Consider the following 27578-nt stretch of genomic DNA (forward strand, 5'->3'; position numbering starts at 1 on the left):
ACTAAATACAGATGGGTAGTAACAATGAGCCGTCCTGTGACTAAGCCAGCAAAGGAATGTGGGAGTATTGTTTCTGGTAATTGTTTCTGGACAGCCATGCATTTATGCTGTCATCCTGCTAGAATAAGCTAAAACACTGAGTATCCTGACCCCTCTCTAATCTTGATGTCTTTCTGGTTGTGTGTTGCAAAGCCTTGCATAGGGTTGTAGCTATATGAGCAGCCAGCAAGCATAGGAGATGATTGCTGCTGATTTTGTTGCCTAGTCATTCTGAGCGAGGTGCTGAAAGGTTCTTGGGTTGCTGCTGTTAGTGTCCTTCCACAGCAGTACGTGTAAGACTGATTGATTTGTCTTCTGAGATGTCCAGATATAGGGGAATTCTACTTGATTATGAATGTTCAAAGAACATTGCATGGTGCCTTTCCTCCCTTTTAATCAAAGCTATTGTATATTCAGCAGTAGAACTATGGGATTGCCAGAGAGCATGAACTCCTGGCTGTTTTTCTCAATTTAAAAGTGGCATCTCTTGTGTGCTCCAGAAGACAGTTGTCATGCAAAGCCGCTGTGGCTCCCATTGCTATGGTCTGTGGAGTGTTGTGTGCAGCATTTGACACACACCGTAATCAAATAACCATGTATTTGTGGATTTATTTATCAAGGTACTTCACATGCATTAAACTGTTGAAATCCACATAACAGCCCTGCAAGGTTGGCCACTACATTACTAAAAATGGGAGGTTGAATGGGAGTGGCATTCCCAAGGCCACTTCATAGGTCCATGTCAAAGGCAAAATTCAAAGTGAGGCTTCCCTGATTCAGGTACTGCTTCAATACTGACCACCTCGGTTGACTGCGGCTCCTCGGGGTTTCTCCCTGTTCTTATACTTCTTTTTCATTGGGGATGCAAGAGACTGATCGATGCAGTAGACCACTAGGGCAGAGGGGCTTTTTCCTAACAAGTATTACATGATTTGCTTGATCATTAAATCTCTAGTCAAAATAAAATATGCATTGTTTAAATAAAAACCATATTTTATGAAAAAAAATATGTTTGGCTCTAGGTTGGTGCGGCGAGTGGATCGCATGGAGCATTCCATTGGCAGCATTGTTTCTAAGATTGACGCTGTCATCGTGAAGCTGGAAGCCATGGAGAGAGCAAAACTGAAAAGGAAAGAGGTGCTGGGGAGACTGCTTGATGGGGTCACAGAGGTAACTCACATGTGCCGGAAAAAGGCAAACAGTTCTTGCAAATTTGCTGTTTCATACTATTCCTGTTTTCTTAAGACAAAGTATTGTTTCCGTTAGCTGTGTTAGTAATTTTTAACCATTTAAACCACAGAAGTGTTTCTTCCTAATTTAAGAATTCATACACTGCAGTGTATCGTTTTGGGGCAATCTTTGTATGTATGACCGGACACTATGATATTTGTGCCTAGGACGACAGGCTGGGCCGTGATAATGAAGTCCACAGGGATCAGATGGAGAGACTTGTACGAGAAGAGCTGGAGCGATGGGAATCGGATGATACAGCATCCCAAGTGAGCCACAGACTGGGAACTCCAATGGGGCTCAACGGCCAGTCCCGGGCTAGGAGTTCCCGCCCTTCTTCCTCACAGTCCACTGAAGGCATTGATGCCGGAGGAGGTGGGAACAATGTCCACGTCTAGTAGACTTTTCCCTTTGCCTACAAAATTATGAGTATTGCCCACAGTTAGTGATTTGGCTAAGTCACAGGATGCTCTAAGATATGCAGAGGCAGATTCAGTAAGCAGAGAAACAGCTGAGCTGTTGATGCTTTTTAAAATATAAAATCGGGAGACTTAAGAAGTGATTTAAAAAGAAAAGTTAATTTGGGGTTGTCTCTAATGTAGCACTAAATTAAAATAACTTTGTGATATACTTTTGTTGGCAAAACGCTGTTTCACAGAGTAATGTAAAAGTAGGTTGCAGGTAACTTTGTCGCAAGATAGATTGTACAGTAGGTTGCGCACCAAGTTTCCACCAGCACAGCTGTTGTATTGGATTTCTCTGTTGTGAAATAGCAAAATTTTCACATCTGCTAGTGCAAGAACCCTTGCACTACCAGACACGAGAACTGATCCAGCCTTGGACTCAGTTCCAGCTACTTAAGATCTACAGGATCACAAATTTCTCTGCTTTCTATAGAAAATGAGCAAGCTCATATAGTGAATTGTCAGCTCAATAACTAAGGCTGCAATCCTATACAGTGATACCTCAGGTTAAGAACTTAATTCGTTCTGGAGGTCCGTTCTTAACCTGAAACTGTTCATAACCTGAAGTACCACTTTAGCTAACGGGGCCTCCCGATGCCGCCGCGCCGCTGCTGCACGATTTCTGTTCTCATCCTGAAGCAAAGTTCTTAACCCGAGGTACTATTTCTGGGTTAGCAGAGTCTGTAACCTGAAGCGTCTGTAACCTGAGGTGCTGCTGTACACACTTACCTGAAAGTCAGCACAATTGAACACATTAGTAAATATGCATAGGATTTCACTGTTAGTAGTTATTTTACATGTTTTCATACAAATGCATTGAGGCTTCCCCCCTGGACTCTGTTTCCTTCAAAAATGTAATTAGCCCTCAAGGGGGCTAATTTTTGACACCAATTTTTATTGCAAATCTTACCCGTATGTTCTTAAAAGATAGCAGGGTTCTGGAAATCCTGTACTTCTAATAGTATTTTAAGGAAACTGTCCAAATCAAAGGATAAATAGCTGTTGCCTGCTTTCAAGAGAAATAGGTATTACAGTAGTTTATCCTACTTGCCAAAAAAGTAACCTCTGCATTTCATTCATCAGAGAGAAATGAAATCACACACTGTCCAGAATAATGTGGCTGGGATGGTATGCTCTTTTTTTTCTTTTTCTACATGGAATGGCACAGGAATTTCCTGTTGTTCAAGCAAGCAGTAGTTCTCAAATGGCAAGTGAAGGCAAAGTCCCCTCTGGTTCTTAAAATGCTGCTATTTTCACAGTGTGCCTCTAAACGTGGGTGATTTAATAGCAGCGCTTTTCTTCCAGAAAAAAGGTGTCAGTACTGCGTACCTTTGAGTACCCCCAGGAAAAAGTACTGTTTAATAACACCCTGTTTAATAGCTCTGCTTCAAGCTATAAGCTGTTTCCAGACCTCTGAAATTCAAAGGACATTCCTTTAGCCTGGTAGGCAGTGTCCCCAGCCCCAAATGTTGACAGGGTGAAGCAATTTCAATTAGAGCTGCAGCATGAGGGTAAAGGGGTTAGCTACACCCTCCCCATCCCTGGGTTGCACCCCAGATCATAACTGTTCCCCCCATCTTGTTTCTACAGTTTTGGGATGGGGTAAGAAACTGATGTAAAGGCAATGAAATTAGGGAAGGGAAGGGCTAAAATGATAAAGTGTTGATTCCTAGAGAGGAGGGATAACCATAGAGAAGGAAATGGCTGGATAAATCCATGCAGGTCATAACTGGCAAAAATGGGGGGAATTAACAGCTAGATGGCAGGTCACCTACACCTGAGGAAATTGCCCCAAAGCTGAAGGAGGAATACTTGCGGGGGGAGGATGTTGCGCTCAGAACATCATGCAGAAAGTATGTCTATCCCACAGTAAATTCCACTGTGGAAGCAGCCTCTGTGAGGTGCCAGACTGTCAGCTCATGCCTTTCAATTGAACAGCAATGTGCCTTGCATTAATTGAAAATTAAAGGGACCACAAGAGGGACTCCGAGTTCTATTTTCACTGAATTTTTTGGTAGGAAATTTACAACATTCTATTCTTAGGCACTGATTGTGATTGGGTTGTTGCTTAAATTAGACACGAAATAAAATAAAAAAATGCATGAAAGGTCATTTAGTGATGTAGCAAGAGCACAAAAGGGAGCAAGTCACGAGTCTTTTAGATTTCTGAAAGATTTTATTTGGTGCCTTTCCAAAACAACAACCTGTGTGAGAGTATGACTCATAGGGACACATTCAGTTGGCTTTGTTGCTGGGGGCTAGATGTCTTGAAGAGGGTGCTTCAGTTCACAGGGATTTCTCACAGTAGTGCTAATGGCATCCCCAATCTTTCGTGCCATGCTGTCGCAGATGCCAAGCCACAGAGTGGGAAGCTGCCATTGCAACACGCCTTGGCGTGCTTGTTTCAAAAGTTGTGTCTTCCTGTTTGCATTTACGGCCATCACAATCATTATATCTTACATTTGCAGTGTTGCTATAAAAACCAAAATGTTTGCTTTCATAATCATATTTGTTTATATATATATATATATATATGTTTATATATATTGTTGTAACATGTTGTTACTTAATAACAAACTTCATTTTGAAGTGCAATAAGATTTCATGGGTTATCCATGCATACTGACAACGTACATACATTTAGTGTATGACAGCAAAGCTACCTGTTTTTGTATCCCTTTTGTTTCACACAATGGAAGTGTGAGTTACCCCCTGTTTTTAGGTTAATGTCTTAATAGCAAAGGTGTGTTGGAAAGTTATTAGTTGTCCAAGTCTTCCATAGTGATCAAAGATGTATTGGTTTAATAGTGACCACCACCCCACCTAATAAATACTTTATATGGTTTGCAGTACTTTGTGTGTGTTGTTAGGTGAGGGAAAAGAGGCTGGGTTTCAATTTAGTTCCATGGGCCTGTTGTAGGTTGTAGGAATAGGTGGTCTCTTGACCCAGTTCAACTCAATCCATGGATCTTGAACTAAAGCAAAATTCTCTTTGCATAAGGAGCAAATTAATATCCCACCATGCGAGCTCCCACCTCTGGTTTGAGTTTGTGTGGGTGTGACATTGACCACCTCAGCCACTGTTTGGAAGGACAAGGCCAATCTAAATGTGACATTGTAGATGATAAATACCTATAGTTTTATATGTAGATGGCACTGGTGGGGAAGGTCACAGGCCAGGTTAGGACCATGGGAGAGGATGCTTTGCCACACCCATGGTCCCATTCGGAGTCCCCGGCTATTTGCTAATTGCTAATGGGAGGAAAGTTCCAATTGGCACAATGGCCACTTCCCTTCCACTCTCTCTCTTGAAAGAAAGAAAGAAAAGAAAGAAAAGATTTATAAATCAGCTGTATACTTTACATATATTACATGTTTACCATAAAAGTACATGGTAGTGTTCAGTAGGCATGCGTGCCCTGCTCCATTAAGTATACTTCTTAATAAATTTCAATTTCAGATATGCGATCAAGAGGAAAATGATTGTCATGCACATAAGAGCCACGTAATTCATCATCATGCCCAAGAAAGTCATGTCAATGCCTTGCATCTTCAGATATTCTTCTCCAGTGCATCTAGCAAACACAGGTTAAAGGCCAAAGTTTTGTTAGAAATGCATTGTCCCTAATCTTACCTAGTTTTCTTGATTTGCTCTCAATGCTGTTCCTTAATATAAGTCAAGAATGACAACATAAGATGGAATACAAAGAAGACACTGCTATTAGTTGATCGAGGATGACACAGACACTCCACACATACACATACACACCCTACTCTAAGACTTGTCCTAAGCAGAGGAGAGGACAATGTTCAGTGAAGCCTTCCTCTCCACTCCACTGCAGCCCACTTCTAGGATCTCTTCTCTTCCATAACTGTGGTCACATCACCTTTCACCTTTGGACTTTTATAGATGCTGGGTTATATCCAGCTGTGCCTCCTCTGTTCATGCAAGGCTCCATGGGTGGAAAGGGAGCAGGCAATTTTTGCAAATTTCCTCTTTCTCTTGCAGTTCTTTGCACAGGCTCTGCCATGCTGTTCCAAAGCATCCCTGCAGAGGAAAGTGGCAAAAATCTTCTGTTCACAAGCTTCCACTGGATTGAAGAGCCTTCCATGAGCAAAGGAACAGAGCTGTATGCAACCCAGTTTATAAACCCATCTCATCCTGGGCACTTTAGCGGCTGAGTTCCCAGCCCAATGCCAGTGTTGTGCTCTCCAACTCCCTTGTATAAATGGAGGTGGGCTGAGGAAATAATACTATAGGAGATAGTTTTTTTTATAAGGCATAGTATTGTGCACTCCACCAATGGAGAAAGGAGCAAGCAGTCTTCAAAGAATGATTTTATTTTTTTAAAAGGCTTGAGGTTGGAAGGTGAGGTAAGGGCAGAACAGCAGTTGCCTCTTGCTATTTGTCCCTTTTTGCAAAGGGGCAAATATGTACTTCCATTCAGGAATGGGGGTTGGGGAGGCTAAGCTTAGCCTCTTTAGTGGGTGTTTTCCACCTCCACTGTTGGAGGCAGTATGCTTCTGAATACCAGTTGCTGAGGACCAGAGGAGGGGAGATTGCTAGAAGAGCCATTGGCCTGATCCAGTGGGCTTTTCTTGGGTTAATTCTAGGTAAAAAGGTAAAGGACCCCTGGACAGTTAAGTCCAGTCAAAGGCAACTATGAGGTTGTGGCGCTCATTTGCTTTCAGGCTGAGGGAGCTGGTGTTTGTCCACAGACAGCTTTCCAAATCATGTGGCCAGCATGACTAAACTGCTTCTGGTGCAACGGAACACCGTGACAGAAACCAGAGCACACGGAAACGCAGTTTACCTTCCCGCTACAGCGGTACCTATTTATCTACTTGCACTGGCATGCTTTCAAACTGCTAGGTTGGCGGGAGCTGGGACTGAGCGACAGGAGCTCACCCCGTCGCAGGGATTTGAACCGCCGACCTTCCAATCGGCAAGCCCAAGTGGCTCAGTGGTTTAGACCACAGCACCACCCGCGTCCCCAGTTAATTCTGATGTGCAAGAAATCAGCTCTGAATAACACTTAAATAAACTCTGGTATCTTTTTTTTTTTTTAGCTTACTGTATAGCACAACTGTTTGCAACATGCCAAGTACTTACATGGTAAATGGACTAGGAGCGATGCAAGTTACGTTGACTCCTTGTTCAAATTCTGTGCAAAACTTAAGCCCGGTAAATTCATTTACTTGCAAAGCCTTTAAAGACAAACAAAACTGAATTACTTGCTTGTTTCTGCTGTTATTACCTGAGAAGGCTTCCATATTTTCACACCTAAGGGAAGAGGCAAAATGACAAGAATTTCAGTCTTGTTAAGGATATGAAAGCATTACACATTTTATTTACTTCTCAATGTCCAGGATTGGTGGAGATCCCAAAAGTAGCTGAGATTTCTCAGTTTGGCTGTCAATCGCTGTGCGCATTAAGAGGCATCCTGTCTGAACAGCCTCACTTGCTTTCAAACACTATTTTTTGCCACAAGTTACTATACCAAGGATCTATTGGTGCTTTTAAGAACATAACTGGGAAATGTTGCATAACAAATCCTGCAATTCACACACACTGAAAGCCCATCATCCCCTTTGTAGCAGAAAACCCTATTTCACCTGAAGTTTTATATGCATTTCATTTCATTTATTAGATTTATTGAAGTTCTCAAAGTGACTTTCCGGACACACACACACAGTGTATATATTGGGGAAAGTGGGGGGAATCATATAATATACTGTATTATTATGCTTATTGTATTGTATTGTGCTTATTAGTATTTTAATTCATTTGGAGTGTTTTAATTGAGTTGATACAGCAATCAAGTAATTTCATTGTTCCCGCAAGGGGACAATGACAATAAATATTATTCTATTCTATTCTATTAATATTTCATATAAAATCCTTTTTATAAAAAAGCCATACTCAAAGAATAAGGCAATACTCAGACCCACTAATTAACAAATGAACAAAATATCAATCTCCCCCAGTCCAAAAATCATTCACATCAAACTAACAATGTGGGCGGGGGAGAGGGATATTTGACTAATTAATGTACACCAATACATAGTGTAACAGGCAACACTCTGCAGTTCACAGCCCTATATCACTAGATGTCGCTGTGAGATCACTTTTCCACACTTGTTTGTCTTGTGATCTCAAGTCACAGGTCCAAAAGGGGTGGGGGTGGGTGTTTTTTATTCCCACCGCTCATCATGTAGTGGCGTCCAATTCACATAATTCACTCTCTTATTTAAAAGAAAAGGGTGAGGAAAGTGTGCTTGTGTCCAGTTCACACATTCAGTAACTAGTGTATGGCAATGGCTTAGTATGTGAAAGCTTCTATGTAGACTTCCGGAACCAATTGTGTTCATAAACCGAGGTACCACTGTAAATTATAAAGGGGGCAGGCCTGCACTTCCACCATCAGAAACAGCCCTCCTCTGTTCCCAAACCAGGTATAACAGAGCCATCATCCAGGCAGTTGCTTGATGAAACGAGAAGGGACTCTTAATATTTCTCCAAGAGCAGAAATCACTGAAGGTACATCAGTCACATTGTTGTTTTTTAAAAAAACAAACCCACCTGCCACCCTAGGGTCCTAATCCTGATTGGTCCAACATAATGGCATTTTAATGCCTGCATTTAAAATTAGCGAAAGTAACATGCACCGTTTAATAAAAATTGTTTGCTAAGCAGGCAAACATGTTTTTATTAAACACCTGAATATATGGTTCAGCCTTAAAGAGACCTTATCATACTGTATTTTATGTAAACTGCTTAGAGGTTTGGGTGTTTAAGAAGTATTTAATATAAAATAAAAAAACAGATTCAATGTTGAGGGGAAAGACAACATTCTCTGGTCAGTTATATGAATTTGCAGCCGGGGTTATGGTACGGTAGCTGGTGGAAAGTTCTAAACTTCCAGAACCATTCTAAAGAAAAAAAGGAAAAGGCTAATACCTACATTCAGGCCATAGCGCGGGATACTAAAATACTTCAGCCACATCAACCAAGGTGAAATGGTTGTGATGTTCACCAGCACGCCGGAGAAAACCTACAAATGGTAATAATAATTTTAAAAGACAGGGAAAAGTCAAACTGAGAGAAAAGAATTTCACCCAGAGCTCTTGAAAGAATTTCAGCCATTTCCAGAATTCATCCTCAGCACCGTGAAATATACACAAGTAGATCTGTGGATTTCATGTTTACCGAGAAGTTATTCCTCTGGAGTGCCCATCATCAGTAAACATGTACTTTTTAAAGTTCAGCAAACTGAATATGCGTTTTTTATTCACCGCCCCCATTTCAGGGGTGCATCTTAAGTTCGTTTAATGGCAGTAAAACATTTTTCCTGAGGGAGTGAATGGCTATTTGTTTTCTATGGGATAAAGCGTCTTAGATAGGACACCATCTTTGCAACTCCCATTACAAAGATGTCTGCAAACGTGGCATGAAGGCTGGGAACATCAACCCCTCCGTGTGGGAATCCCTTGCAGACAACCACAAAGCCTGGAGACAGACAGACAGGTTGCACATTCATAGCAGTGGCCAGAACAGGAATGACTGCTGGGAGGATTGCAGAGATAATGAACCCCGCGGTGCATCTGCAGCAGCACAACTGGATGCCTTCATCTGCCCCAGCTGCAAAAAAACATGTCTCTCTCATACCCGTCTCAAAGAGGCACTGTCTCCCAAGACAGATGGAGGAGTCTTGCAGCCACTGAAGGCAAACTTGCTCTCCCATGAATCATCCCGTTCATGTGGTAGAACTTTGGATGGTGGCTGAAATGTGGCAATGTGGCCTTTTTTGCATAGTATCTGTCTAAACATTCCCACCCCCCACCCACCCAGCAAAGAAGAAGGGGAAAGAGAAGAATCAACCAAAACTCACAATCATAAAAACAAAGCAAATATTGATGATGAGGTTTGCAACCGACGTGACGTTTTGCCCTGTTGCTATTGCCAGAGACATGGAGCTGGCTGTGTAGGCGACTAATATAACAGTAAACATCATGGTAAAGAAGGCTACCACAGTTGGCTTGAAACCTGAAACAGATTAAAAATGTTAATACAGTGGTACCTTGGTGGTCGAACGACTTGGCTCCCAAACAAATTGGCTCCCAAATACCGCAAACCTGGGAGTGAGTGTTCCGGTTTGCAAATGTTTTTCGGAAGCCGAATGTCCGATGTGGATTCCGCGGTTTCTGATTGAGTGAAGGAAACTCCTGCAAACAATCGGAAGCCACACCTTGGTTTTCGAACTGTTTCGGGAGTCGAACGGACTCCCAGAACGGCTTAAATTTGAGAACCAAGATACCACTGTAGATGTACATACACAGTACAGTATCAAAATTTTGCAATGCAGGCTTCCCCATGAGCAAAACTGTACACATATGCAGTTTTGCATTAGCATGCCAGCCTTAATATCATAGCTGGTTTTATTTGTCAATAAAGAGCATTGTTGACTGTGATGCTTTTGGTCCTTACATGTAAACAGAACACAGAATGCAATGTTCTGTGATCTTGTTACCTGAAAGGCCAAGAATTTGCCTTTTTTGCAGCAGCTGCACTTTGGGTCAACCTTTTCATCCAGCTCTCCACCACGACCCCAAGATTGATACCCTGGTCAATCACTGTCCACTCAGATCACATCTGTGTATATGTGACATTTGTATTTGGGGTCCAGTGTGCACCACTTTCATAAATGCTTAAGAGCTGTGTTTAGCCTTTCAATACTCAGTCCCCCCAGCTCAGGAGAACTTTTTGGAGCTTTTTGCTATCCCTTTCTGCTTTAACCACCCAAATTCTGGGCTGAGTGGGTCTTAATGAAATCCACAAGCCCCATACACAGTGCTTGACGAGGCTGCCAAGATATGGGGGTCAGCAGGTCTCTCCTACCCCAGCTCAAGCATTGGGTATGTGTTTTATATTACTGCTAATTTAGAATTAACCTATTATATACTTTACATCCAAAGTGAGATTTGGTCGACAAAAGGAAAACAATAACTTTACTATTTGTTTCCAGAGGAACATACATGTTAGTCTCCTGCAGCAAAACAACCAGTGCATTTGTGGCGCCTTAAAGACTAATTATTATTTTTAATGGCATAAACATTTCCAGTACCGTATCAAGTCCACTTCATTCCTCAGTCGCTGGTATGAGAGGGTGTGTCTGAATACACGCATGGTTGTAAGTGGCCAAAAAAAAAAGCATATTGTGCTTTCCAGCAACAGTGATATGCAACAAACAACCTGCCTGCCACCATCTAATATCTATATTAAGGAAAAAGGAAACATGACTTTTGTTGTATACTTGCCTATCAAGAAATAATTTAAGGAAGTGAGGATGATGCCAGGTAAAGTCCTCATGGGCACCATATCAGCTATTATCTTTGAGAAGAAATATGCAGACACTCTATAGTAGCCACTTATATATTCATGTCTGCAACACAAAATGCATACATTCAGGACTTGCACAACCAACAAATGGATTCATAAATGGCAGCAGTTTTCAATCTAGTTTTCAAACTAGTACCAGACATTCCTCAGATGCTTATGTTATCTATTTAGAACTGCTTTATAGATTTGTGTCCTGCTTTATAGATTTGTGAGGGTATCAAAAGTGACTTACGAAAGATTTCCACAATATAATCACATTCAGCTGTAGTATGAAGAACAGAAATAGCATGGTGACCAGATGGTGCCAGGATTATTCAGGCAACATGTCATGCCCTTAGTCATCCCTGTGGCACAATGGGTCAGTGTGCCTGGCTGTTAACCAGAAGGTTGGTGGTTCAAGCCCACCAAAGGCAAGATTCGATCATTGCAGGGGACTGGACTAGATGATCCCCGGGATCCCTTCCAACTCTACAGCTCTATGATTATATGAGGTCACTACTCTGCAACATGCAAAGCACATATTCTGCAACTTAGCTAGGGCCCCTGAAGCTTTAATGAAAGTGTGCTTGCTCTACCCAGGTCCACAATGCATCCAGCATGCAACTGCTGAGCTACAATTCGCTGAAATGGAATATGGGCTCAACATTCACATATTCCTTAGGAGCCAAAACTGATGCTAAAGAGCAGGGTGTGGCCTTTTTCTGGCTCTTAGTAATTTTCTCCAGGTCACACAGCCTCTTCTTAGGCAATACCTGGTTCTTCCTGGCTGAAATGTGTCTTTGAATTGTGATAATGCCTCTTGCTTGTCTGGATGGAGGACAGAGAAAGATGTGCCGGGTGTGTAGAAACTAGTCTATGTTTACAACGGTCAAATTTTTGCTCCTCCCACTTTTGCCCAGGCCCTATTCACCATGGGCATGTGATCCTCGCATGGTTGCCCAGAAGAGAATGTGGTCCTTGGATTGGAAAAAGCTTCTTACCCGTGTTTTGGAGAATTCTTTCTCCCTAAATCCTGAGCCCATACAGACAGCCAAACTACAGACTGAGGGCTCTCAGCCAGGACAGCTTGGCCATCTGTATCTCCTTACCAAGTGAAGAGGAGGCTTTGATCACAACCAGGGGCTGATAAGTGGTACAAAGTGTGGCAAAATGGTTGCAAGCATGTGCTCCATGGGTGGAACTGACTGATGAGTTACTCAACCAAAGAACAGGTAAGCAATTAAGGCTACTAGCAGAAGAGTAAGCTTGGTTTTCCATTACACACAGTTTTACCTACATAAATATTCTTTTTTCTGTGATAAAAAGTTCAACAGTCGTGATACTATTCAAACACTGATTGGTCGTCAAGAAGAACAAAGCACCAACTCTACAAGGGAACCCAAAAGTTACAGAATTAGAGATACCAAGGCACAGATTAATTTCTGCATCAATCTGCAATTAAAAAAAAATCTCTGCAAAAATCCTTACGTATTTTTGTGTGGATTACTTCTAACATATGCATTTCTGCAAGCAATTTCCTGATATAATTTAGTTTCGTACATTATTTCTTCTAATATATTTTTGCGCACACTGTTTAGTCAGAATTGCTGCTTTAGAACTGCAGCTGAATTGCAGCTTTAGAACTGCATTGCAAAATTTGGAGAAGTGCAAATTTTGAAAGATAGCCGTCCTTCAGTTGGCTTTCTGGTTTAGGTGCCAATTAGTTAGTTTCACAAGAAAATGCATAAAAAACAAATTTCTCCCTCATCCTTAGATGGGAGAAACAGATGCTTTGAATTGGGTGGCTCAGCTTTGCTAGAGATGAGTGAACTCTAGGAAGCTCTTAAAAGATAGAATCAAAGAATCCCAGACTTTTTCTAAAAGGGAAAAAAGCCTTGGGTAAAGCTTGGGGAAATTACTTTCCCCTGTCCCGTGGTCAAAGAAATCTTTAAGCAAATACATTGGATATTGCAGCATAAAATACTTCATAAAGTAATTGGTTACCTAAACTTTTCTGCACAGAAATACTAGCTCAAGATTATGCTACATTGCATTCTCTCTTTTTTGAAGCATTTACTCACCTATTTTGAATGCCAGTGGCATCATTTTTAACTCCAGCGAATACGGATCCTACTATTAGTCCCAGGAAAGTGGCAATACATATCTAGTGGGGGGGGGGGGAGAGAGAGAAGAATATTTCATATTCAAAACCTATTCTCTTGGGCAGGCAAGAGTGAGGAGCAGAAGGAAACTTTTGAAAAATAGCGGACTTTGTGAAAGTATAATAGCTGTTATCATTTATGCTACTCTACTGCTGTGATGATGAGCACTGCACTTTGTTAGGGAAGAATGTGTGTTGATATACCACCCTAGTCATGCCTGGCATGCTAGTCCTTGAACAAAGGGTTGTATCCAACTAAGTACCCAAGTGAGCAGACCCATAGAAATCATCAGACCCAAGTCAATAATTCCAATTCATTTCAATCAGTCTTCTGTGAGTAAATGGTGGATACAAGCCATACTTTGGCACAGGAGAAACCACAGAAGAAGTAACCATATCACTGTAGGTAACTTATAAAAATGGGCTTTGGAACTTCACTATAACATAGAGCAGGGTTCCCAGGCTGTGGTCTGTAGACCACCAGTGGTCCACAAGCTTCATTCACATGGCCCACAGCATGTCTATGGATTTGGAATTGAAAACAGGAAAAAGCACATCCATTGCATGAAATATTAATGCTGGTTCTTTAATTGCATTTTTATTCTTTCTTTTATTTCTTGAATTCTATGCAACTCCCCCCCTTTGCAAAATAATGTTTGCTTTAAAATGTTATTAGAAATAATAACAACTTGAACGACTCAACGTGAACTTGAAAAGAAAACATTCTACTAAATGTTTACAAGGTAAAATCCAACAGAGATATGCTTAAACTCTTCCAGATTTTGGAACAAACCAGGTATTGTTAAACACATTTATACAGAGCAATAAAATTGCCCAGCCAATTTACACACACACTTACACAAGCACATGCGCACATATATTTCTCTCTATATATGAAATACACAGAGAGAAGGAGGGAGAGGACAATGATCAAACTGATTAAAAACTATGCTTTGCTTTCTTAAGAACAAGCAAAAGTGATGAAAATCTCAGCCAATATGATGGTAACAGCCTGTTCAGTCGTGTTTAAGCAGGAGGGATTGCCTGAGCCTTAACACTAAAAGTGCTCAATACATGGTACCGTAGTGCTAAGGACTTGTTGAAAGGCCCAAATGTCAGGGATAATTCTACTGCTAAGCCAGTTGAAGTGGGAAACAAAGATCATATCAAGACCAATTTAAGAAGATTACAAAAAAAGGCTTAATGAAATGTGGAGTTTTTAAGAATGCATTCAAAATCCATCCCTAATGAGGTTAGGGAGATAGAAATGATTGTGAGAAAAAAGTCAGGCCCATTAACCCTGGAAGATTATAGGTTCTTAAAATCCTAATTCTCGTCACAAGGTCAAGCTTTTACAAAGCAATTAATAGGGATCCCCATAATATCAACATACACACACAAAGCTTTTAACTTCACGGCCTCTGAACAGATGATTAGCAATCACTGTGTATCTTTGAAAACCGCTGCACAATTCTTGATGAATTTGCAGCAGAAGTGGAGGTCATAGCAAAAGGAATGGACACATTGTCTGAGAGGAAAGCACAAGAAGCCCTTTGGATAGAATGCCTGCTGGAACAGCAATACATTGCTGTTTGCTGTTTTCTACAGCTCTCTTCAGGCATTATGACCCAGTGTTCAGAAAATCAATGAGAAGGACAGCAGGGCCGACAATGTTAGCTCTGCTAACATTGCCTGTCCCTCGTCGTTTCTGTCACGTTCAACTTGCGGATGTTTCTAGTATAGGCATGTGCTCGAAATGTGCTTCCCGGGGGAAGAAGAGGACACAGTTCAGATGTCATGGAGCAGTTGGATGCAGAGGAGTGGCGGGAGGCACCAGCTGGGGAACCCCCAAGGGAAGAAGGCTCGGAGCCCGGGCATTGGTGGTGGGACAATGAGTGGTCAGAGAAAGAAAAGGGAGCTGACTGGGAGGAGGTAACAGGGTTTAGTGAGCAGGAAGGGGCTGTGGCAGAGAGCTGTCCAGAGGCAGAGGGTGGAGGCCAAGAGGCAGAGATGAGGCAGGCTGCTGAAGAAGCCAGGGAGTCTCCTCCTCCTGCTGTGTCCAGCTCCCTTCCCCACTGGTCTCCCAGAACCCAAAGAGGTATGAAGAGGGCAGAGCAAAGACAGCCAAGACAAAGCAGTCTCAGAGTGCTTGGGAAGGAGCCAGGGGAGAAGGAGACTTAAGAGAGCCTTGGAAAGGTGGGGACATTCAGTCTTCACAACTGCCTCCTTGGGGAAAGATCAGCTGGGAAGTGTTGCTGTGCTCACTAAAGGTAAAGGGGCCCCTGACCATCAGGTCCAGTCGTGTCCGACTCTGGGGTTGCGGTGCTCATCTCGCTCTATAGGCCGAGGGAGCCAGCGTTTGTCCGCAGACAGCTTCCAGGTCATGTGGCCAGCATGACAAAGCTGCTTCTGGCGAACCAGAGCAGCACATGGAAACGCCGTTTACCTTCCCGCCGGAGCGGTCCCTATTTATCTACTTGCACTTTGATGTGCTTTCGAACTGCTAGGTGGGCAGGAGCTGGGACCGAGCAACGGGAGCTCACCCCATTGCAGGGATTCGAACCGCCGACCTTCTGATCAGCAAGCCCTAGACTCTGTGGTTTAACCCAAAGCGCCACCTGGGTCCCCTGCTGTGCTCACTAGGCCTGAGCTATTTTGTTTCTTTGAATAGTTCACTTCACTGACACCATGTAAGTTATTGCTGTCCTGCTCCCAACACCCACCCTGACATCATTTCACAGTATATCAAACGTAACTATTCCTATAGCTCTTTGTTATTTAAATTCAATTCATTTTTAAATAGCCCACATAGCTTCCTAGTAACATTGATCTCCCCCTCCAAAAACCATTAATTTGGGGTACCTGGGCAGTGGAATTTTGTGGATTTCCTAGCAGATTTTTGAATGTGCGTTTGGACACCCATTTGAGCTGATGAAGAAAGGGTGTGGTGTACGGAATTCCTTCATAAACTGTCGTCTTCTTTTTATCGTCCGAAGATAGTGCATCGAGGTCTGCTATCATTTGTTTGTAGTAAGCACTTCTGGTAAAGCGTGCGGCTAATCCTAAGGCAATGCTGTCAATGTCTTCCATTTCATTGTCTTCATCAATGGCTGTTTGGGATGATAATGAAAACTGAGATTACTACTTTGCAAATGAGCAACAGGTGCAAATTAAATCACAGTTTGTGTACTCTGAACTATCTTAGGTTGTGTACAGGCTGACCATCTTGCAACAGATTCAAAGCTACTTCTGAGTGAACACTGAAATGCCGCGTTTCACAGCCTACGGCTAGCAAAAATACTGCTGGTGGTCGTTCTATGCCCACAGATCTTTCCATGGGCATAATTGTGTCCCCCAGTTCCCGTTGCTAGCGGAGCTGCTCTACACCTCTAGCACCTCTGCCTCAAACTGAAAGCACTCCAGCCAGAGGATCTGGACAGTTAGGACTACTCTCTAAGGCTGCACACATACCATATTTTTAAGGCACATTTAACATACATGAATTCCCCCAAAGAATCCTGGGAACTGCAGTTTGTTAAGGGAGATGAGAATCATACCTCTGTAAGAGGTAAACTGTACGACCCACAATTTGCTGGGGGAAGTGATGTGCTTAAAATGTAATATAAATGAACAGTGTGCATGCAGCCCAATATTGTCTTAGGGCTGTGATTGATTAGAACAGAAGCTACTTAAATCTGGTCTAGTAACTCCGCCAATTCTATGGGTGGGGATGGGTGGAATTTTGACAAAAAAGTAGAACCTCCTATCACATTTTAGGACCAAATGGATAAGTACTTTAAACAAAACACAGAGAGAAGTGGTTTGGTGCTGATACACACAAATTCATCAAGGTAACTCTGAAGACTTTCAGAATACATACGTATAGTAATGATGGTCAATTTACTCGTTCCAACAGCAGTTGAATCTTCATTAATAATGTCCAGAAAAAAATCAGCAGGGTTGTTATATGGTTCACACAAATAACCTGTGAATAAAAGATGGTTTATTTTTACACAGCCGGCAGCTGAGGCAGCTTTAATGAGAACACATCTACAGGTAGTGATGGAATGAACTGTCACTTTCGGTTCTCTCAGTTTCTCATGTTTTCAGTCTTAAATTCAGTTCTCCACATTCTGCGCTCTTCCATTGTATCCCAAGACAGATGGATGCCAACAAAACTAATGACCCGTACTTAGGGGCCACTGTGGTCCCACTCACCGGACATAATGAACTGCAACCGCTGCCCATCCCTGGACTGGATAAGCAGCCATTATGGCCCCTGCCTGGCTAATTCAACAATGGGATCCTCATTTGATTTTAACTCTTGCTGGATCCAGGAATTTGAAAGGACTCATGCTCAATTCTGGGTCTAAAGTTAACATACAACATGAAAACTCACCAAGACCTTTGAAGTATGGAAGAGCATTTTCACACGGGCCATGATAAAGAAGTCTTCCAGCAGCAAGTAGCGTCAGGCTGTCAAACAATTTGTAAATAGAGTACCGGGGCTGATGGATTGAGAAAATTATTGTTCTCCCTTGTACCGACATCCTGAATGCAACACAGAAAAGACCGTCAACTACTGCAATTACCTGTTGTTTTAATGTTCCAAACCATTCACAACACACATGGACATAACTTTAGATAACAACACTGGGCTCTTGCATTAAGCTGCACTGTAAGAAAAATTCTTACCAAAACTGATAGTCTTCTAACTCAACCCCTCTTAATTTACCCATATCCACCTAACATGTCACACACACTCACAACACTACTATAACACAAGTGCTGTCTTGTGGGATCGCACCAGAGTTGGAGGCATGGGGGAAACTATTGCGTAAGAAAGTGAATACAAAAGCTGTGACAAAAAAACAAAAAAGGAATGCTGTCTTTAAAAATAATTGCTTTGTTGAAAAACAAACCAAGCCAAGGAACATCAGACTGTCAATATTCCAGCCATGGTGCAGGTTCCCCCCCCCCCCGGTCTGTCTGTCTCTTGCTTCAATCTAGAGAGTACAGTACATCATTAGCCATAAGGTGCAGCTTCCAAGAGTCTAGCACAATTTACCTTTTTAAGAGAAGCAGGACAGCATTGGCTGTGCTGGCATCCAATCCGGTTGTCGGCTCATCTAAGAACAATACTGTAGGGTGCGTAATGAGCTCTAGTCCAATGCAGGTTCTTTTCCTCTCTCCCCCGGAAACTCCACGGAAAAAATAGGTGCCAATCTAGGTACAGGAAATGAAGTTCCAATGTGAGGATCCTCAAAACTATGAAAATGTTTCAGTTAGCACACAGGAAAAATCTCTGGACCTCTTCCCCCCCCCCCATAAGATGGCATCGCCCCTATCTTTCAGGTACCTTTCTTACAACCAGCAGCGGTTTTAGGGCAGTTCCTCTCTCGGGGCTCGGAGCTGAGGGGGCACAAAATATGCCACAACCATGACATACTGCGCTTGAGAGTATGCGCAGAACAGAAGGCAAGAGGGAGGTGGCGTGAAAAGGGGTGTGTCAAATTTTGTGCTTACTCAGGGCACCATTTTACCAAAGTCCACCCCTGCTTATAACACCTCCATTTCCCAAGCCACAGGTCTCTCTGGAACTCAACCCATAACCTACCTACCTTCCTTCCTTCCTTCCTTCCTTCCTTCCTTCCTTCCTTCCTTCCTTTCTCTCTCTCTCTCTCCCCTCCCCGCAACTGCTGCTCAAACTCTGGTCAGAGGGAGGGTAGGGGAACTAGTTGCGGTTATAGACCAGCCAACCTTGGTATTAAGTGCTTGATTTCAATGTAACCCGCTCTGGGTCTTCTTTTATCTTTGTACTTTATGCTACCTTCCAGCAGAAGCCTAAGGTTTTCTACACACACTCATCCCCTCTATCTTCCATCCATCTAGGCAGGCAAGCCAGAGGCATGAGTATAGTTCAAAGACACATTCTAGCACTTGAGGAGGGCATGGTGCAGGACTGGTGAGAGCGTGGGGTCCAAAGAGGGGGCATGGCCTGGAAGAGCCCCAAAGACCAAACAGAGTGGTCTGCAGGCCTGCATTTGGTCACCAGGGCTGGGGCTTCCCATCTCCACACTACAGCACAGACCATTCCTATGATAGCAGCTCCAAACTATGCCATCATTGCTGTTCCCAGAAACCGTGACAATGCCAGAGTGGCGAGGCTTCTCTCCCCAGCCCAGGGCTCCTCAGCTTACTCCAGTGGCATAGAAGGGAGATGTGCTGCAGTAGCTCCCATGCCACCAGCACCCCTTAAGAAAGGGGCTGAGATAGTCTCACAATCAAGTGGGAATGGGTAGCAAACAATGGGCACTTAGAACCCCTGCAGAGGTAGGTAGGGACAATCATAGAATTGTAGAGTTGGGTCCCGAGAGTCATCTATCTAGTCCAGCCCCCTGCAATGCAGGAATCTCAACTAAAGGCCTCTGTGGCAGATGGCCAAAAGGGCTGCATAATCTGCCAGTATTTATAACACGAGTTCTGACATTAACAATTAATGTTTGGCAGTATTAAATGCCACTACAGAGATACCTTGGAGTCTGCAACTTTAGACAAATCCAGTTCCTTGATAACAGTTTCAACTCTCTCTCTCTTTTCCTTTTTGCTCATAGACAATGGTAGCCGAAGGGCCGCTGAGAACTCTAAATTTTCTCTGACTGTCAATGTTCCCATCACTACGTCATCCTTATTGATTAAAAAAAAAGTTTTCAAATGAGCATTATACTAGCTTTTATCACTACTGCACAATTGTTAGTACAGTATGCATTACCATAGTAAAGAAAGTGCTACTGTGCTGTGTCAAGAGAAGAGGCTACTATTTTTTATGTATTGATTGATTGCTAAAGGGCACTGAAGGTCATTTGATGTTACCAGAGCTGGCTGAAGTCGCCTGCTCAGGAGATTATTTAATGAGCACTGATGACAAGTGGCTAATAGCTATGGCCCACTCCATATGTTCAGGTACAAGCTAGAATGAAATCAGTTGGGAAACAGCAAGTGCAAGAGAAAACTCTAGCTTTTCAGCCTCCGCTATATGCCGGGGGCGGCTGAACCTGCCGCCTGGTGGCCCACCCCATGCCCACTCACAATTCTCCAATTGAGTGGGTGGATGGGATCCATTTCCCAGGCAACAAGCACAGCCCATAGGCTTTCTTTGCTGCCCAGGAAACTGTCCCTGGGGCTTCCCTGTTGGATCTCAGCAGGCGGGGGGGGGGGGGGTGCTGGCGCACAATGGTGCCCACCAGAGAAGATGAGCAGATTTACATTATTAACAATAAAGATAAAGGTAAGGGTACCCCTGACCGTTAGGTCCAGTCGCAGACGACTCTGGGGTTTCGGTGCTCATCTATAGGCCGAGGGAGCCAGCGTTTGTCTGCAGACAGCTTCCGGGTCATGTGGCCAGCATGACTAAGTCGCTTCTGGTGAACCAAAGCAGCGCACGGAAACGCTGTTTACCTTCCAGCTGGAGCGGTACCTATTTATCTACTTGCACTTTGATGTGCTTTCGAACTGCTAGGTGGGCAGGAGCTGGGACCAAGCAACGGGAGCTAACCCCGTTGCGGGGATTTGAACTGCTGACCTTCTGATCAGCAAGCCTTAGGCTCTGTGGTTTAGACCACAACAAGAAAGGAGACACTGATAGCACTGGCATCCTGCTATTGCACTGGCAAACTATTAACACATGAAGTATCATAAAAAATCCTTTGTTTAAATAGAATAATAGCTATCACACATGTACCGAGATATGTATTACCTGTACTACATATCCGGAAATACATTTAAAATTAGGAGGCAAAGGGAAGCCATTGATCAAAATGTCTCCTGACAGGCCTCTAGGATTTTTCCTTGTAGCTAAAATGTCCAGGAGCCTATAAGAAAAATCAAAAGGACTCAAGAAAAGTTACTTGTGCCAACACCTGAAGATCATACTGTTACGAACTTAAGAAGAGCCCTGCTGGATCACCCCAAAAACCCGTCTAGCCAGGTACACTAATTCTAGAAGGCCAAGGTGTCTTCGGCCCCCTTAATACTTATTGGAAGGGAGTCAGGCCCCCTCAATGTTGAGGGGGCGGAGGAGGCTGACTGTGGAGCTGAGAGCAGCACAGCTTCAGTGGCCAGCTCCTCTAGAGTGCTCAGTGTCCTCCGGACACATGTGATGTCACACATGCGAGTTACGCATCAGGCCCCCTCAATCTTGGGGGCAATTTGGTGCCTCTGCATCTTGCCCAGCAGCCTCTTCTCATGCTAGCCGACCAGATGTGCTCAAGCAAGACATGAGCACAACCGCACTCCAAACTCATGTCCCTGCAACTGGTATTCAAAGTCCTGCCATCTCCATTATCTTTTTATGAATTTGCTTAATTCCCCTGCGGAAGGCAGTGCAAGACAGGAGTGCCTGGCGTGCTATGGTCCATGGGGTCACGAAGAGTCGGACACGACTAAACGACTAAACAACAACAACAAATTCCCCTTTTAAAGCTATCCAAGTTGGGTTACCATCAATACATCCTGTGGCTGAAAATTCCAGAGTTGAAGTATGTGCTGTGTGCAGCAGATCTTCCTTTTGTCTGCCCTGCATTTTCCAATATTCAGCTGTGTTGGATAACCCAAGTTACGGTATTATAAGATGAGGAAAAAACACTTATTTTTACCCATTTTCTGCACACCATGCTGAATCTTTTTACCTTGTACTTTTCTGGTTTTGATTGATGCCATTTTGAAAAATGTACCTTGAGTTTTATTCTAATCAAATATGCATGTTCATTGCAGAACCTCACTTACTGGTTGTAAATGTAAAAAGAAAAACTATAGCAATGTTACGTTTAATATTATCAGAAAAGAGATCTTTACCCATATGTTAACACTTACGAAGACTTGCCACAGCCTGTAGGTCCTAAGATTGCGTTGAGACCAGGTTTCATGACACCACTGTAAATGTAAAGCAATTTGTCAGAAGTCAGTTGTTTAATGTGTAAATCCATTCCAATAAAATGACATCTTTGGTAAAATTATTCACTTTTGACAAAAATAAACTAGTTCTTTCTTCATAGTTTGAAAACTAGTACTTTCTTCATAATTTGAAAACTAAGCATCTTTTCACCCACCCCTTTAAATATCAGTGTGCAAGAGGCAGAACATGTTCTACAACAGGAAATACCCTGCAATTTTCATCAGCCTTAGCCAGCATGACCAACGGTCAGGGATGATGGAAGTTGTAATTTAGCAACAACTGGTAGGCTACAGGTTCCTTACTCCTTTTCTACAAGATTATGGGTTATATGCCGTAAATATTCACCTTATGTTTGGGTTTAGTTTTTCTATACGAGTTAGATCCAGGTGGTTCCTCTTCTTAATGGATGGGATCCTTTTGTTCATAGAGGGGCCTAAGAGGTTCCTAGCTAGGGATGATGGGAGTTGTAGTCCAAAAGCAGCTGCAGACCCATTTGGAAAACCCTCTAGGCAGTGCTTTTTTCTGGGGGTACCAGGGCTACGCATACCCCTAAACATTTTGTGAATCTAAGTTTGGCCTAATTGAGGGGCAGTATTTCAATTTGAGTAGGAAAATGAGAGTACCCCTAAACATTTTTTTAGAAAGGGGGGGAGCACTGCCTCTAGGTGAAACAAGCTTGGCCTCTGTAACACAGAGAGATGGGTTCAGAAGGGCATCTCTTGACCATGAGTATTCCACCTGCAGAGCAGAACACACGTAAAACAATACCAGGGGCAGCACCCATAGAATGCTGCCTCATACCACATGATACTGTGGATCCATTTGCTCAGTACTGTCTATGTCGACTGGTAGTAGAAGCTCACTAGGGTTACAGATGGGGAATCTTTCCCAACCCTACCTGGAGATGCCAGGGATTGAACCTCAAACCTTCTGCATGCAAAGCAGATGCTCTACCAATGAGCTGCAGGAACTTCCCCTCCAATGAAGCCACTCCACACCTTGCCTGCTCTCCGTACATGGAACAAGCAGTAATTGCACCCCCAAAATAGGTAAGCAATGGCAATTAAGCATACCTGACATCCGTCAAGACATCTTTTTTAACCACTTTTCGAAAGCCGTAGATGCCAGTCTTCACTTTCACTCTGTAGCTGATGTGATGAAAGGTCATTGTGCTTCCTTCAGCGAACTCAGATCCTAGAAAACTGATTTTCTTCTTCCGTAAACCTGCATCTTCATCACCACTTATGCTTACATGCTTTTCAATTTGTCTGAGTCTTGATGGAAATGCTGATGGTTGCATTAAACAAATGAATGATCGGAAAAGTCACTGTAGGCTTGTAACAAACAAGGAACCAGTAGCAACAGATAGCAAAAGTATATCATGTACCCAATTCTATCATAAGGTTACCAGACGTCCCCGTTTCCCAGGGACAGTCCCCAGATTTACAAATCAGTCCCCTGACAAAATCCTATCATTCCTATTGAAGTTGAAAAGTGTCCCCAGATTCATTTAAAAATCTAGTAACCTTATTCTGACACCACCGGCAATATAATTTTTACGAAGGCAATTTAAAGGAAACAGAATGAGGATCAGGGCATCCAAGTTTACTAAATTAATTTTCTGTTACACTCTCTCCATTTGCGTGGGCCGTGGGGATTTCCAAGGGCACCCGTTATCAGGGTTTGGCTTCCTTTGATAGAGAGGGCTTATGGTCTTTCTGTAATATTTGTTTAACTTAAGAAACACTGCCCCATCAGATCCCCAGAGAGGCATTCCATCATCTTATGCCTTTCAGCCTTCTGGTAAGCTGTCTGCCTCTCTATCTTGGCCTATGTTCACACCATACATTTAAAGCACATGACTTTCCCCAAATAATCCTGGCAACTGTAGTTTGTTAAGGATGCTGGGAACTGTAGCTATGTGAGGTGGTAAACTACAGCTCACATAATTACTGTATTTGGGGGCAGTCATGTGCTATAAATGTATGGTGTATATGCAGACTCTGTCTCAAAAATGAAGTTGTCTCTTATAGACAACTTAAGACCCAGACATGCTTGGGGAGTGGGTGGGAGTGTGTCCCTGAGTCCCTGAGCTCTGCTGAATTTCTCCATTCAGAATATTCTAGGGAATCTACCAGTTATTTATGAGTGTCCAACTGATGCACAACTGTGCACACAAGCATCATGCCGAACCTGGAAGCAAATTTAACAATTGCAAAAACGGCCCTAGAAAAGGCCAGAAAGGCGGGGGGAAAGGAGCGAAAACAGCGCCTATCGATCCCAGGAGCCTTTGTAAGAGCAATCCTTGCGCTGACTATTGAGGCCTGTGGAGTTTGAGAAGGTTTGTAGGGAGCAATTGTGGTGGAGTTTGGCATTGGGTAAGTGCTGCTGGCTTTTTAATGAGTTTTTAAAGGGTTTACAGAGGTTTCAAGGTGAGCATCTATGCACACTGCGTATGTGTTTTTAGGAAACATCTTATTGCACACTGCCACAATAGTTTTAATGCATCGGCAGTTTATTTTTATTTTATTTTTTTAAAGGTACAATGAGCAGAGAAGGGCCATGGTTAGAATTTATGTCCCCCCCCCCCATTTTTTTTCTTCAAACCTCAGAGCCCTTCTTCTGCCCATCCACCCACCCCAAATTCTGGATTCAGGGTGCCTGTAGCATACCAAAACATCTGAGTGTATTATTCAGTGTTTGTTTTTCTTAAAAAATGTTTAGGGAGTACTCTCATTTTCCTACTCATATTGAAATACTGCCCTTCAATGAGGCCAAACTGAAGATACACAAAATGTTTAGGGATATGTGTTCCCCCAGAAAAAAGCACTGGTTTTATTATGTTTTTCTATGTGTTAAGAGTGGCTGGGGCAAGCCAGAGAGATGGGCAGAGTATAATTATAATGATGATAATGATACTGATAATAAAGATAAATATTTAGGCCTAGAGGCATTTCAGAGCCACTGAACGATTTGGAAGTTCAACCCATTTTGAAGAGCGCCCTTTTGCTGCTTCCTGAGAGATTCCCCACCCCACCCCTCATGAACATTCACTTCCCCCCCCTCAAAACCACGGGATTACTAGAGAGTAGCCCCCCACCTTCCACATTTCCCCTGTTTTTTTAAACCATTCCAGCCACACCCTCCGTCCCTCTTCTCCTTCTCCTTCTTCTTTTACCCATTCATGAAGGCGCCGGGGCGGGCGAGGTGCCGCGCACGCGCTGAAAACAGTATCCCACTCCGACGAGCAGAAGGGGGCCCAGGTGAGCGCCTCGGCAGGTGAAGGCGGAAGAAAGAGAGAGAGAGAGCGCGCGCTGAGGTCCCGTCCCGCTCCGCCTTCTTCTCCCTTCCCCATCTCACCGCCAGCGAGGAAATAACGGCTCCGCCGGGGACGTTCCATCGTGGCCCGTTCGCCCACCCTCACTCTCCCGCGCGGCGTGTGTGGCCGGAGCGTGGGAGGCGGCAAAATATTGGGGGGGGGGCACAAAAAAATCGACGTCATGGACTGGGCTGAGCAGCATAGTGCTAGGATTTATGTTAGGTGTGGGGGGGGAGAGACTTCATGTTGGGGGTGGGGTGGGCCGAATCTCAGTTAATTAAGCTTTTTTTAATTGATTTACGTACAGTACTTGATTGGGAGGCAGCCCCTCCCCCCTGGCTACGACAATGGGAGGGGGGGCTCCTGTCTCTGGGTTATATGGGCTGCCCCCGCCCCCATGGGACACAAGGTGAGGCGACAGGATCCCATGGTCAGCAGGCTCTTTTATTTTCTGCATTTATATCCCCACCATTTTTCTCCATGCAGCTCCAAGGGGACGTGCCTAGTTCTCCTGCTCCTCGTTTAATCCGCAAACAACCCTGTGAGGCAGGTTAGGCTGAGAGGTAGTGGTTAGCCCTCAAGGTCAGCTTCACGGCCGAGTTGGGAATTGAACCTTCGTCTCCCAGGTCCTAGTCCAATGCTCTAACCACTGCACCACTACTGGCCCTCCTTTGTTTCTGGTTTAGATCTTCACTCACCCCTTCTTCTCCGGTGAGGTGGGAACCAGTGTGTGTGGGGGGGGGGTATTTTGTGGTTTGCCTCAGGTGCCAAAATGGCTTGTGCCAGCTCTGCCCCACCCCCTCACACGTGCATTGCTTTCTTTTTCACAATTAACACAATTATTATTTATTGAGTTTATTTATTTTATCTGAAAGGAGGAAAGGTCAAAAGAATGTTATATCCAGTGTGGGTTAGGTATTCCTTCCAGTAGCACCTTAGAGACCAACTAAGTTTGTCATAGGTATGATCCTTTCGTGTGCATGCACACTTCTTCAGAAACACTGAAACAGAAGTCACCAGACCCTTATGTATAGTCAGAGGGTGGGGAGGGGTATTACTCAGAAGGGTGGTGGGAATGAGTGACTGGCTGATAGGAGTGGTAAACCTGTTGAGGACTGTTAACGACTGCAATTGGTCTTGCAGGAAAAAGCAAGGGGTGAGATGGCTAAAGAAAGCTTTATCATGGATAATGAGATAAGAAAGGGTCTGGTGACTTCTGTTTCAGTGTATCTCAAGAAGTGTGCATGCACACGAAAGCTCATACCTATGACAAACTTAGTTGGTCTCTAAGGTGCTACTGGAAGTAATTTTTTATTTATTTTTTGTTTCAACTACATCAGACCCAACACGGCTACTTACCTGTAACAAGTGGATTGCTGTATATTCCTGTGTATAAGACTACTTTTTAACCCAGGAAAATCTTCTCAAAAGTTGGGGGTCGTCTTATATGCCGGGTTGTATTTCTTATACGGCGAGTATATCCCAAACTCTATATTTTAACTGAAAAAGTTGGGGGTCGTCTTATACGCCCAGTCGTCTTATACGCCGGAATATACGGGTATGTTAGTTACTGCAGCGTTAATTAAAATGTGTTCCGTTTGCTCTCACGATACATAAAGAGAGAGTTGTCTCCTTATATATCTGTATCTTTATCTATCTATGTTAAACCAAAGACCAAAGCAGTCAGCACCTAGAAGTTAACACTACAACAAGACCTCCAATCAGACTTATATGGTGGTGACTGCTCTTTAAATGGTACTTCAAAATGTGGTAAACCCAACCTGGTGCTTTTTGGGAGTACTCTTGCTCATTTGAAGGGATGCAGGTGGCGCTGTGGTCTAAACCACAGAGCCTAGGGCTTGCCGATCTGAAGGACGGCGGTTCGAATCGAAAGCACGTCAAAGTGCAAGTAGATAAATAGGTACCACTCCGGCGGGAAGGTCAACGGCGTTTCCATGCGCTGCTCTGGTTTCGCCAGAAGCGGCTTAGTCATGCTGGCCACATGATCTGGAAGCTGTCTGCGGACAAACGCC

General features: G+C 43.5%; 2 protein-coding genes across 6 annotated transcripts in view; one reads left to right on the forward strand and one right to left on the reverse strand.

The window, feature by feature from the left end:
* The window catches only part of PKD2 (polycystin 2, transient receptor potential cation channel), a 28244-nt gene extending 15725 nt beyond the window's left edge, over nt 1-12519 (forward strand). For 2 of the 5 annotated variants that reach the window (XM_060278437.1, XM_035112040.2), the window contains exons 14-15: nt 1062-1209; nt 1437-4585. In XM_060278437.1, the coding sequence (XP_060134420.1) occupies nt 1062-1209; nt 1437-1667 (379 nt within the window). In that variant the 3' untranslated portion in view covers nt 1668-4585. Of the gene's footprint in view, nt 1-1061; nt 1210-1436; nt 4586-5193; nt 5329-12032 lie in introns of those variants that run through there. The other 3 variants (XM_035112038.2, XM_060278436.1, XM_035112039.2) reach the window with 3 other exon arrangements.
* On the reverse strand, nt 5024-25596 carry LOC118083541 (broad substrate specificity ATP-binding cassette transporter ABCG2-like). The gene is made up of 16 exons (XM_060278438.1): nt 25405-25596; nt 23300-23513; nt 22145-22204; nt 21030-21144; nt 19808-19960; nt 18342-18499; nt 17673-17824; nt 17154-17258; nt 16136-16383; nt 13194-13276; nt 12410-12499; nt 11052-11176; nt 9626-9780; nt 8699-8788; nt 6847-6941; nt 5024-5308 (listed from the first exon to the last, which is right to left on the reverse strand). The coding sequence occupies exons 1-16, from the start codon at nt 25406-25408 to the stop codon at nt 5161-5163; spliced, it is 1995 nt and encodes a 664-aa protein (XP_060134421.1). The 5' UTR covers nt 25409-25596; the 3' UTR covers nt 5024-5160.
* Between the last annotated feature and the right edge of the window lie 1982 nt (nt 25597-27578).

This window comes from Zootoca vivipara, chromosome 9, assembly GCF_963506605.1.
Source record: "Zootoca vivipara chromosome 9, rZooViv1.1, whole genome shotgun sequence".
In the NCBI taxonomy this organism is placed as follows: Eukaryota; Metazoa; Chordata; class Lepidosauria; order Squamata; family Lacertidae; genus Zootoca; species Zootoca vivipara.

Excerpts from the sequence above, each read along its gene's own strand:
- LOC118083541 (XM_060278438.1), bottom strand. Across the intron at positions 21,145-22,144 it reads ACAGGCTGTGGCAAGTCTTC|GCTCCTGGACATTTTAGCTA; the intron begins GTAAGTGTTAAC and ends TTTTTCTTATAG. Across the intron at positions 11,177-12,409 it reads ACAGAAAAAAGAATATTTAT|ACATGAATATATAAGTGGCT; the intron begins GTAGGTAAAACT and ends TTTGTGTTGCAG.